At 40.5% G+C, this 12,739-nt stretch overlaps 1 protein-coding gene across 1 annotated transcript in view; it reads left to right on the plus strand.

Moving 5' to 3' along the window:
• Positions 1 to 12,739, plus strand: part of LOC150090598 (carbonic anhydrase-related protein 10-like) — a 172,573-nt gene that overhangs the window by 122,036 nt on the left and 37,798 nt on the right. Inside the window, exon 4 of the mRNA XM_090378976.1 lies at positions 8,417 to 8,611. Coding sequence (XP_090235102.1) covers positions 8,417 to 8,611 — 195 coding nt within the window. The remainder of the gene's footprint in view (positions 1 to 8,416; positions 8,612 to 12,739) is intronic.

Raw genomic sequence — 12,739 nt, forward strand, 5'->3', positions numbered from 1 at the left:
GGGAAGCGATATATCAGAAGACGAAAATTGGAGACGTACCATCCTAGCTGCATAACACCGACTGTAAAGCTCCCCGCGGTCTGGGGTGCATAACAAGCCAAGGGGTGAGGCGAATTAAGTTTATTAACGGAACGGTGAATGCAGTAACCTACACTGCTATCTTGGAGGATAGCCTGAAACCCGTTATTAGGGGTCATCACACAGACGTCCAAAACTGCATTTTATAACAGGACTCAGCACCTTGCCACACAGCAAAATTGGTAAGTTTTATGCTATTTAGATTTAATGATGAGTTTGTCTTCTTGTCTCACAAGGCTTAAAACATACTTACACCAATGTTTTCCCTCGTTTTTCTCCCTTAAGGTGCAGTCATACCTCAGAAATGCTGGTATTACAGTGCTGGACTGGCCCGGCAACAGTCCACAGATTTGAACCCTATTGAAAATTGTTGGTACATAATGTAGTCTAAAATTGCTCAGAAGAAGCCAACGAGCAAGATTAAGATGCAGGAGAGCATTGTAAGGGTGTGGTACCACGAAATTGGGAAACCGTATATCCAGAAGTTGATTAACTCTATGCCAGATCGTTGCAAGGCTGTAATTGCAGCTCGAGGTGGAACAACAAAATATTGAGGACTTATTTTGCTGATTTTGCAATAAAATGTATATTTGGTTGTCATAATTGCTATTTGCATCTCATATTTCCATTAATTACACATTTTACCCTTTGGGAACATATTTATGGCAATTAGGTATATCAGGTGGAGTCTTTTTATTGGATTTCCTTCACAGAGATATACACCGATGAGCCAAAACATTATGACCTCATACCTAATATGATGTTGGTCCTCCACGTGCAGCCAAAACAGCTCGTACCCGGAGAAGCATGGACGCTACAGGATTTCTAAATGTCTTGTAGTATCTGGTACCAACACGTAACCAGCAGATCCTTTAACTCCTGTAAGGTCCGTGGTTGAGATGCCGCAGATCGGAGTTGCTGTTCCAACACAAACCACAGATGCTCGATGGGATTGATGTCTAGGGAATTTGGAGGACAGGGCAATACCTGGAAGTCTTCTTCATGTTCCACGAATCAGTCTCAAACAATCCGGGCGGTGTGGCACGACACATTATCCTGCCATAAAAGGGTGTAGGCGGTCAGCAATGATGTTTAGGTAACAAAGTGTGTTGAGGGTCAAACGGCACCAGGAATTTCTCCCATCTCCGCAATGATGTTTAGGTAGGTAGTTAGTTTATGTATAACTGTCTCTGGTGGCGCCCAGACTGATGTCCATCTCCACCTATATTCATGTATCTAAGCAGGACATCCAAAAAAAAAATAAAAAATATATATAGCAGTTGTGCAAGTCTGATGGGTGCCAGCGTCTCCCGCTTCTAGGCTGCCGAAACCTAGGAGCAAAAAAAAAAAAAAAAAAAAAAGATGTTTCGGTAAAAGGTGTATTTAGTGTCAGACGGCACCAGGGGTTCCCCCATCTCCGTGTAGTTTTCATTATGGGTGTACCAGTTCGCTGGAAATGCCAGAGATTTGAAGTGTATGGATATTGTTTGTGTAGTGCCGTGTACCGTTGTTCATCTGGTCGTTTAGACGCTGGACCCCGGCTGAAGCCCAACGTTGTCCCACCTTCGCCCCGTGGAGGCAGACCAGGAACCCAGTAGTTTTAGTTTCACTCTGGTAGGTCCTGTCACCCAATTTCCTGAGATTTCAGTGGCTAGGACCTAAAAAAAAAAAAAAAAATTTGGAAATCGCTGGATAAAATGGAAGCCGGAAGGTTGATATCAACGCAGTTACATTTGTACTTATGAATTTTGATAGCTCTGTGGGGCGTACGCTGTTTAGGCAGAGAAGGGGAGGAAGGGAGAAGGGGTCGCCTTCTGTATTCTATATACAGAAGGCGACCGCAGAGTTGGCAGTGGGACATGTCCGTGTCCCACAAGTGCCAAAAAGGCACCGCGCTAATTATTATTATTAGCTATACGTTGCAAGGAAGCCTGAGGCTTATGCTGCACCAGCCAAAAAAAAAATTCTCCAGTTACCCTGAGAGAGAGAGAGACAGACAGACAAAAGTAGAAGGAAATCACCAAGAAAGAGAAGAATGATGATATCCAGCTCAGGACCCTGGGTGTGCCAAGCCCATACTCACCAGATGTGAGCCCGTGGGGATAAAGGCTCTGTACAGGTCGTCATATGGTGCCTTTGCAGCATCACTGCATTTGTCTAGTCCGGTGTAGTTGTTTGTTTCTTGATGGCTTCAGTCCAGTGGGTGTGACAAGTCATGTTACAAGACTGCAGTGTCTCTGCTGACTTGTTGGGTCTGGCTTACCACAACACGCACAGGTCCAGGTCCCTTCCAAGTGTCATTTGTCTCTTCTTCCTTTGTAACATGGCTTTATGGTGTCAGTCCGGTGTTCCTTTCTTGAGGGGGGGTTTGTCCCATCTTTGTTTATTGAGTTTTCGCGTTGTACTTGGCTGGATATGTCTCCGCTATCTGTCATTTTAGACTGGGGTTTTTCAGTTTGGCCCATCTCGATAGATGGCTATTAATGTCTTTCTTCTGGAGAAGAGTTCTTGTGCATAGCGGCTGAGGGCTGTGAGCTCCTCGGGCGTGTCTAGTAGGTGGTGTTTCCTCATTGTTCGGTACGTATTGGATCCTTGTGATTAGGAGGCTTCTAAAGTCCTCATACAACTCACACTCATGCATAATATGCTGCCATGTTTCCTGTTCTCCGCAGGTACAGCCAGAGTCTTCTGTGATTCCCAGTGCATTCAGTTTGGCTTTGAATGGCCCATGGCCCGTGAGTATAAAGGGTGTGTTTAATCCCGGGTATAGCCACGCTGGAGCCTTTGGATATAGTTTGGTGGCGTACGGGATAAATTTGCGTGCTATCGCCCCCTTGCTGGTTTCGCTCCACCTGTTGCCATTTCTGTGTCAAGTGATCTACTATCCTTTGTTTTTCTCTCTTCCAATTGTTGGTAATGTCGATGGTAAAGTCATTTTATCGTGGTCGGCGTTCCCTTGGATAGATGATACATAAGCCCGCAGCGGGTCACTATCCAGGTCCAGAGGTTGTACCCCTGCCAGGACCTGCAGTGCACTTGTGCTTACTGTACGAGACGCCCTTGTTATTGTGAGCAAAATGTTTCGTTGAATTGTCTGCATTAATCTTCTCTTCACTGCAGTACCCGCTTTCACATACCATACGGGAGACTGTAAATGATAACCGGGATAAAGATTGCTTTATAGCACAGGGATAGGGTCCTCCTGTTCGGTCCCCGATCCCTGCGTGTAACTCTGGCCACCAATGCCGCATATTTTCTGAGTTTATCTTTTAGGTATGTAAGGTGTGGCTTGAAGGATAAATTTCGATCAAGGATGATTCCAAGGTATTTAATCTGATTTGACAGTTTATTGTTTTACCCGCTATATTGATTTGCGGTGGTCTTCTGAAGTTTAAGTTGCCCTTGAGTAGTACTGAATTTGTCTTCTCGGGCGAAATTTTGAGAGTATGGAGCATGGCTCAGTCCTGTAGGATTCGAACGGCTCGGTTTGCATGTGCCTCCAGTCCGGATCGTGAGTCCGCCGCAATCATCAGCACCAATTCGTCCGCGAAGGCTTGGGCCTCGACTTCTCCCAAGTCCATGGTGAGTAGTTCATCGAATACCATGTTCCACAAGAGCGGCACCAGGACGGATCCCTGAGGGCAGCCCCTGCGGATTGGCCTGTTTAAGATTCGGAAGGGTATCACTACCTGTACCAGTCTGTCTGTGAGGTAAGCTTTAATGCTGTTGTATAAATTCATTGGTACTTTTGCTGCCCTGAGCCTGGCCAGGAAGCTCGGCCACCAAAGGGTGTCGAATGCCCTGGCAAAGTCCACTGCTATAACGAGGAAGTACTTCTTAGTCCATTGAGCTGCTTTTGTGACCAGGCCCTGGATGGCTTCAATTGTCGATGATCCTGGTGTGAATCCATACTGCTTGGATGTGTTTAGATTTGCTTTGTGGTAATGCTGTTGTAATCTCTTGTGCAGTAGTCTCTCATGTAATTTGCTTAGCGTTGAGAGCAGAGCTATTGGCCGATAAGAATTCGGTAATAACTGTGGTTTGGTTGGGTTCATGGGTATCAGCTTTAGATTGGCTGTTCTCCATCTAGATGGGAACTGGCATATCTTTAGGCAGTAGTTGAATAGTCGAAGTAGAAGTTCTGGGATGGTTTCTGTAGCTGTTTTGATCATCTCTGGTTCTATTAGATCCGGGCCGGGACATTTTTTGTTCCTTGTTCTTGCCGCAGCTTCGTGCAGTTCATCTATTATGAATGTGGGCTCTATTTGGTGTGTTATATATTCCTCGTTTGCCTGGAAAATTGCCTGCTGGTCCTTCGTTAGTAGTTCGGGCGGATCTTGTACTATGGCATTTAGTATGTTTGTAACTGATTCCTCCCAGGTTGTGGTTATGTCTCCCTGCGGCGTTTTTTGTTGCAGTTATCACTTCTCCCCTGGGTAGTTTATTTGTGGTTATTTTGTACACCACTCCCCAGGGGTCGTTGTTTCCTGTTATCTGGACGAGTCTTTCCCAGGATGTCCTCTTATTATTTGTTATTGTCTCTGTATGTAGGTTCCTGATTTGCCTATATTGTTGTCTCAGTTCCGTTACTTCATCAGGGGGCCATGTTGCTCGGGCCCTCTGGTCAGTACTAGTCAACTCTGGTCAGTTTTGCACCTGTCTCTGGAGCTCCGGTGTCCACCAGGGCATGATCCAGGATGTGGGGGTTTCCTCTTCATGGCTGCTTTGGCGGAACTGGTGATATAGTGGGTTATTTCTCGGTGTAGCTACTCCGGATTTTCTCTTCCTCTGCCTCTTTCCTGTACGACCAGTTTCTCCAAATATTGTTGTTCTCTGGCGAGGAGGTGTTCTCGGAATATGTCCCAGTTTGCCTTGCCTATTGCAAACCTGTACTGCATGTGTCTGGTAACTGTTGTTCTGTTAGGTTTCTTTCTATACAATATGAGCGGCCTGCGGCTAGGCAGCCCCATTTTCAGCAGGGTTCGATGTACTGTGTGTTGTGCCACATTACTCCCGTCACCAGCATTCCAATTACAGGCGAGTTGCGCCACAGTCGCCCTTCTGTTGCTACGTACCATCCTGGAGAGCCTTCGCTCACCTCGAGCATTGATAAGCCATGGTAATCCAACACCTCGCTGGCGGTTGGTAGGTTTCCCCCTCCTTGAACCACTTTCGGTAGGTACTAACCACGGCTGACCGTGAGCATCCCACCAGCCGTGCCGTTTCGGATATGCTCTTACCCAATCGTCTGGCCATTACAATTTGACCTTTGCCAAACTCGCTTAAGTCCGCAGCCCTTTCCATCTGTAGAACAATAGTAACATTAATTAACGGAGCTCAGTAATAGGTGTTTTTTATACCGTGTCCCGACCCACGTACGCGCCGTAGTTCACCTGCAGTTTCTTCGATTTGCATGACGACTCGCTGGTTATAATGTTTTGGCTCATCGGTGTATATCCCATCTAACAAATGCATTTCGAACATTTCTGCAACCCACAATGCAGCGCAAAACCATTATTTTCAAAATTCAAGTACTGCAGTTTTTTGTCCCCCGCTGTAAATTTCATATTTGAATCTCGCGTTGAAACACTTTCGCGCAATGTAAATTGCACATTTGAACTTTTGGGTGTGTTGTCAATTTCGCATTTGAACTTTTGGGTGTGTTGTCAATTTCGCATTTGAACTTTTGGGTGTGTTGACAATTTCGCATTTGAACTTTTGCGTGTGTTGTCAATTTCGCATTTGAACTTTTGCGTGTGTTGTCAATTTCACATTTGATTTATTTTTATTTGGACTCTCCTGCGATGTGAATTTTACATTCAGTTGCTTTCACATATCTGATTTGTATTCGAATTAACCCGAACGCTGCTAATTTTGTATTCGGGATTCTTTTGCCCAATTGTTAATTTTACGCCTAGAATAACAACCAAATTAATATGTAAAATTTTCGGAGAATTTCAGAATTAAAAAAAAAAATCTAATTTTTACTCTTTTTTAGCGATAATGCAGCATAAAGTAGTTGTTGATCTCGGCCTTAATCATCGTTTATGAATTTCAAATTTTACATAATTCCTCTTGACATCATCGATAATTGCATATTAATACCAGTTCATACCCGTTACAACACAATATTAATAAGCAATTAGCATTTATGTCAAAAGGAATTAGCAAAATCCGAAATATATTTAATGACCAAAGACAAAAACACGTCTCATCCGTTTCATCAATATTAATCTGAAATAATTAAGAAAATAAAACTGAGAGACTAACATTGCTACGAATTTTGAAATAATGGAAAATTTTCGATATTTCTAAAAACAATTTTGAAAATATTTATTCATTAGGCTTAAGTGACTAGAAACTGGAACCAGGTGGCTTCATTAAGGGACGGTTATAAATTATTGTCGAAGTTCAAATCTTCTCTGCCAGTTGATGGTATAAACAAAAGAGATTATTTGAATCAATTATGATTGAGGGAAAGATACAGAAATTTATCTCTATTTCATGAAACCGAACCCGAATTTCCTCGACAGAATCTTCCTCAACATTCTTTAATAACACATGCGCAGTAAGTCAATTTAATTACTTCCTTTTACAACACAAAAGAATTGCTTTTTTTTGTATATAGATGCAATTTTTTTGATTAAAAAAAAGGAAAGAGATTTTGTATAATTTCTCAAGGTGTTTTAAGTATAAGGCGCGCATTCGTTGAACATCTTTTGAAGCAAATTTGAGATGCGTAAGTTCATTAAGTCCTGCAAAGACTTCAATAATATTTAGATTACATTAATATATCTTGTTGCGAGTAAATGGAAGCGCCAGGGAAAAAGTTGCATTTATATTCAACGCGGAGAGCAAGACGAGTAGGGATTTATGTGATAAGAAGAGAGGATTTTGTTTTACATTTGCTGTAATGACATTTTCATGTGTGTGTTCTTATGGGGCATTTGCAACTAATCTATTACAAAATTTAACGTAAGTCTTTTTCTGATTTGGCAAAAATTAAATAAAAGCCCACTTAATCTTTGAAAATTGCCTAAAGAATGAGTTCCGGGGGTTTGGATTATATTAGAAAAGTTGTATGGAGTAAAGAAAAGAAAATTACGTTATCTTATGCACCCAAAGAACACACTGCAGATAAATTTACGTTCTTCAAAATGTTCATTACGTTATCTCCTCTCTCATCCACGTCTTTCTCGATGGAGATAGATTCATGGAGAGTTGTTCACTTCTGTTTACTGGTTCTGAGAGTCCATGGTTATTTTGACAGTACATTTGTTTAGTCTACCTAAATTTGATCAATTAACTGTTCTGGCTTAACTTTTTGGGACTTCAAGTCAAATGTAGACGTTATGTATGTAGATTTAACGGCGTGTCTTACAAAGAAACGTTTATACACTTACCGTTATTGAAATTACCCCACATAAATGGAGTGCATGCTTTCAGCTCATAATATGGAGTGACAGATGTCAATAGAGATAAGAAATGATTAAGATTGTGCATCAATTCAGTAGTATTTAAGAAAATCCGGTGAACATAAATAAGATTCTTCAAGGAGGACACGATACCATTGTTTCCCTCAAGCAGTCATCTCCCTGTGATACTCCAAACGCTGAAGACGATGAAATGGCGCCTGAGGAAGAAGAGGCAACAGATGAAGAGATTACATCCCATTTCTCTCGCTGTTATCTGCTAATCTCTGCCTGACACAGGCCCAGACACAGATGGTGTTAAGACGTTTAAAATCCAAAAGATCTCAAGATCTCTCAAGCCTCCTTTTGAGGTTCTTTTAATATCACCAGAATCCTGAGGACTTTGGTTACCATCCTGTACACAGGAAAGTGCTCAGCAATGTCAATCGTTTGGTTATCGCAACCCACACGACCGGTGCATTCATTTGAGATAATTAAAAGGCCTTCGTAGCCGAGTGGTCAGGAGTGGGAGTGCAATAACATACATTCTTTGAGGATTCAATCCCCTGACTGGTAAATACGGTCGATCTGCCAACCTGGACTATTAATTTGTCATGTTAATCGCTTGTTCACATACGATACAACTAGCCTACAAATTTTTGTGGAAATCCTTGCATTCTTTCTAAGCAATTTCAGCGACGAAGAGTATTTCATTACAGTTGGCTTATCAGAAACAACGTCTTACAGTCATCTTTTTTTTTAAAATTAAAATCTAGATATTTAAATTCAGACATTTTTAAATAAAGAAATAAATAGAACAGAAGTGTTATGCATTTGTTATATATATATTTAAAATTTTGATAAATTGAAGTGGTTTATCTCATGTTCGCGATCAGTTTCTTCTGAAACGACTTTTTTATTCGTAGGTAAGTGGCACCATCACTAACACAGGGCACAGTGTAATATTTCGTGCTGAGTCACTGGATCCAGAGATGATGGTAAATATCACAGAGGGCCCTTTATCATATCGGTACAGGTTCGAAGAAATTCACCTCCACTACGGAAGAACAGATGACAGAGGGTCAGAACATACCGTTGGGGGTTATGCATTTCCTGCTGAGGTAAGTAATTTATTTGAGATCAGTATTTTAGTTTTGTTGTAAAGAGAGGGCCTGGTGATAACTGTTATTTATATACAGTTGAACCTGCACATAGCACCCTTCCTTGAAGATGTTGTAGTAGGGTTTTAGGAGCATCACCGTCTAAGGCTATATTGCTCCTTGTATACCGTCTGCAAATTGCGTGTGTTCTGTGGTCGATTTTATGTTTGCTGGATGAAAAACCCATTTTCCGGGATGAAAAACCACGCTATCCTCGCCTCAGACCGGCTAACGCAGCTATTTTGTGAAAATACTTGTTAATTTCGATCTTGAATAATCTTAAGAAACCTGGTTTGCATTTGAACAATAATCGTTTCTGGAAGTAGTGCTTTCTTTATTATTATTACTTATAAATTGTATTTCTGCATAAATTTTCATTTAAGTTATTTAAATTTCCTTATGAAAATAAGAAAAATTCAGAACTAAAGTAAAAAGCAAACAAAGAATTTGAATGTATAGAGGTCGCTTTTTTCATAACTGAGCTCTGACATCGATGTGTAATTTTTTTATGCGTGTTTATAATTCAGAAACTCTATCTCCGCCTATTCTCTGTAGGTGTAGCTCCACCTGCCGATCATTTCTTTACTTTCCGAACTTAATTTGACTAATGACATTGCTCTTCTGAAAGATGGGGTCTTCGCAGGGGCGTCAGCCGATGTCGCTTGCTGACATGCTCGGTGATGAGACGTTTGCCTATACATGCAGCTTGTGGAGGGGTTAATAAAATGTTCGAATCATGTACCGGAAGTTGTCTTATCCTCTTGGGGACCACGTGAATTAGATTTGGCCATTTGGGTGAGATCTGAGGCGTTTCTTTCCAGCTTTTTTTACTACCATTGTGCTTTCAAGGCTTCTTTTCTGCTCTAAAATTTCATAATTGGAGGGGGAATAAATTTAATGTATGATAGCCTTTTCAACTTGCATGAAATTTCTTTATTCAAACACGTGGCCAAATCATGTGCATTTCAAAATCTAGAAATAATGTAACACGCTCTCAGATGAAATTTACCCTTAAATTTGAATGTTCATTTCAGGCACGTTGAAAGTGCATTTGGCGCGTGCGGTCAGATGAAAATTGCAACTAAATTTGAATGTTTATTTCAGGCACAGTGAAAGTTCATTTCGCGCGTGCTCTTACATGAAATTTACCACTAAATTTGAATGTTTATTTCAGGCACAATGAAAGTTCATTTCGCGCGTGCTCTTACATGAAATTTACCACTAAATTTGAATGTTTATTTCAGGCACAATGAAAGTTCATTTCGCGCGTGCTATTACATGAAATTTACCATTAAATTTGAATGTTCATTTCAGGCACTTTGAAAGTGCATTTAGCGCATGCGCTCAGACGAAAATTGCAACTAAATTTGAATGTTTATTTCAGGCACAGTGAAAGTTCATTTCGCGCATGCTCTTACATGAAAATTTCCACTAAATTTGAATGTTCATTTAGGTGCATTTAAACAGCATAATTTTCTACAAGGGTATGGCAGCTTTAAAATTTAAAGTTTAGAGGGTTTGAGGACGTTATTGGAGAAATTTCGCACAGCGAAGAAGACGGATACGAAAACATGCCAACAAGAACAAAACTAGAAGTATTTGTTTAATTTTTTCGTTTCCTTGGATACCGATGTGTATGGCGCATTGCGTGTTGCAACGTTTGACAGTGGATATTAAACGTGCCGAATAAATGCACGCTTGTGATTTAGGAGGGATTGGGAAGCTGTTATGCATTGAGCATGCGGCGTTTTTCATGCCAGTGACATTTTTAGTGGGGGGGGGGGAAGAATGTGAGCTACTTTCTCGGACTACTAGCAGAAGATAGGTGTGTTATTAGCTATCGTAGATGAGTCTGCTTGCAGAAGTAGGGGAGAAGAATAATGACCACTACGATGGTCATTAGGTGGCGCCTATGTAAATACCATACAGAGGCAGCGTACTCTATGTATAATGCAAGAACGTTACGTCGACATACGTACTCATTCGGAAGACGATTCGTCACTTAGATAATAATAATAATAAAAAAAAAAGGGCCATTGGAAACTGAAAACGTCTGCCATGTTAAATAGACTGCATCTTGCCTACATATACGCTACCCTGCCAAAAGTATTAGTCTACTAACCGATAGGCATTCTTTATGCAAATTTTTAGTTATAGAAATATTGTAGAGGGGCAGGGCAGTTCAGTAGCATGAAGGTGTAAATGTGCAAAAGTTAGAGACATCGTTTATAATTTAACAAGTTGGTGTTATTATTAGCAGACGTCCATTATCTGACAAGGAGATTGAGCGTTTTCACCCAATTTCTAACAAGCGCTTAAGAATATTTACTTCTTTGTACGTGTATTTGTGAAATCATGGACCAGAAAGTTAATCATTCGCAGAACCTAAGCATCCTTTCCCCATGATGCTAATTGAAATCGTACTGTAGAATTCTTGCATATGCGCCATTTATTATATGAATAATTATTTATTTCTGGTTCAGAATTTTATATTTGTTTTCATCACGGAGTTGAAGCCCTCAAATTAGCGCAAACTGACGACATATCAGTCGTTGCAAGTGCAGGGCAAAGATACTTGTATGGTTGATTTATGAAAAGAGCGAATCTTCCTCCCTTTCTTCGCCATTAGCGAGTCTTCCAGGTGAAAGTCATAAGCGGTAATTGCACATACTCACACACAGGTCCCTGTTCCTTCTCCTATATTTGAGGAAGTAATGGGCGGTTACCTTGCGTGAGTGTCGGTATGTGTGTGTGACCTATCTGAAACGTGTGCACGGTTCGTCGGGCGTTACTGATCCATACTGGTGTTGAGAATAAAATGACAGTGCTAGAAGAAAGGGAGAAATAAAAACAAGGGCCTGACAGACTGCAAGAAATGCATTACCGTAAGAATGATGAAGTGAGAAGGAGTGGTAACGGACCAAGTGGGGTACCTTACCTGATTTTTTTTAAAAATTTTCTCTAAAAGGAACTTCGCATTAAACGACCGTCAATAGTCTACTAGAAACATTTAAACTCCAGGTCAATATGCTTGAACTAGCTCCACTTTTCTCTATACAGCAACCTCTGATTAAACGACAAGCAGACTAACTAAATATTTAACCTTCATTGGTGGACAGTAAACGAACCTTTTATAAAGCAACCTCGGATTCAACGACCACAAACCAGTCAAGGCAACCAATAAATATTTCGCTTCCATTTGGAAGTACTAAATCTAAGAAGGGTTCTTGAACGAATTTTATTAGTCTATGGTATTAAACGGCCACCAGCCAATCAAATAATAAATATTTAATCTCCTTGACGAAATGCATGTTGGGATACTTGAAGATATTTCGCTAATATCTAGAAGAAATTTTGCATTAAACAGCACAGATCAGTCTGGCTAATGATTAACTTCCATTATAGAGTTGAATTAATTCTGGTTGGACACCTAAAATGATATCACTAATCTTTATAAAGTGGCCTCTGATTAAGCGACTATCAACCATCTCAGTAACAGTATACACGATCTCCATCTGGTGAATTGAAAACCACCCAGGTGGGTAGTGGAATTTATTTCATTAATCTCTATAAAGCAGCCTCGGATTAAACGACCATTAACTGTCATACTAAAATATTTCAATTAAATGTTCATAAATCAGTCAAAGAAATAAATATCTAGCGTCTAAATAAAGGAACAGACACAGGTGAAAAGTTTATAGGGATGTTCCAATCTCTATAAAAAAACATCGGATTAAACAATGACCAGTTTTATACTATGTATCAAATATTAATCCATTTCTTTCTGTGCTCTGCAAATTTTAATTAAAAGCTGTGAAGTATTCATGCTATTAACACCATCTTTCGCGCAACGCTCGTAAATCACAGAAAATATTACACACGCATCTCATTATTTTTGTCACGTGTAGCCCAAATCTCTTATCTTGGCCAAATAAAATGCCAAGATAAGAGATTCAGTTTTGTAATACACTTCCCAACAAACTGCTCCAATTAAAATAGTAATGACTTCTCTGTGAATTTTCTTAATGAAAACGTCTTATTAGAACACTTCGATTGGTTTCGTTCATTGCAAATTGCATACCATCCGCG

Source organism: Mastigoproctus giganteus, chromosome 1, assembly GCF_048544385.1.
Source record: "Mastigoproctus giganteus isolate SK-2022 chromosome 1, ASM4854438v1, whole genome shotgun sequence".
Lineage (NCBI taxonomy): Eukaryota > Metazoa > Arthropoda > Arachnida > Uropygi > Thelyphonidae > Mastigoproctus > Mastigoproctus giganteus.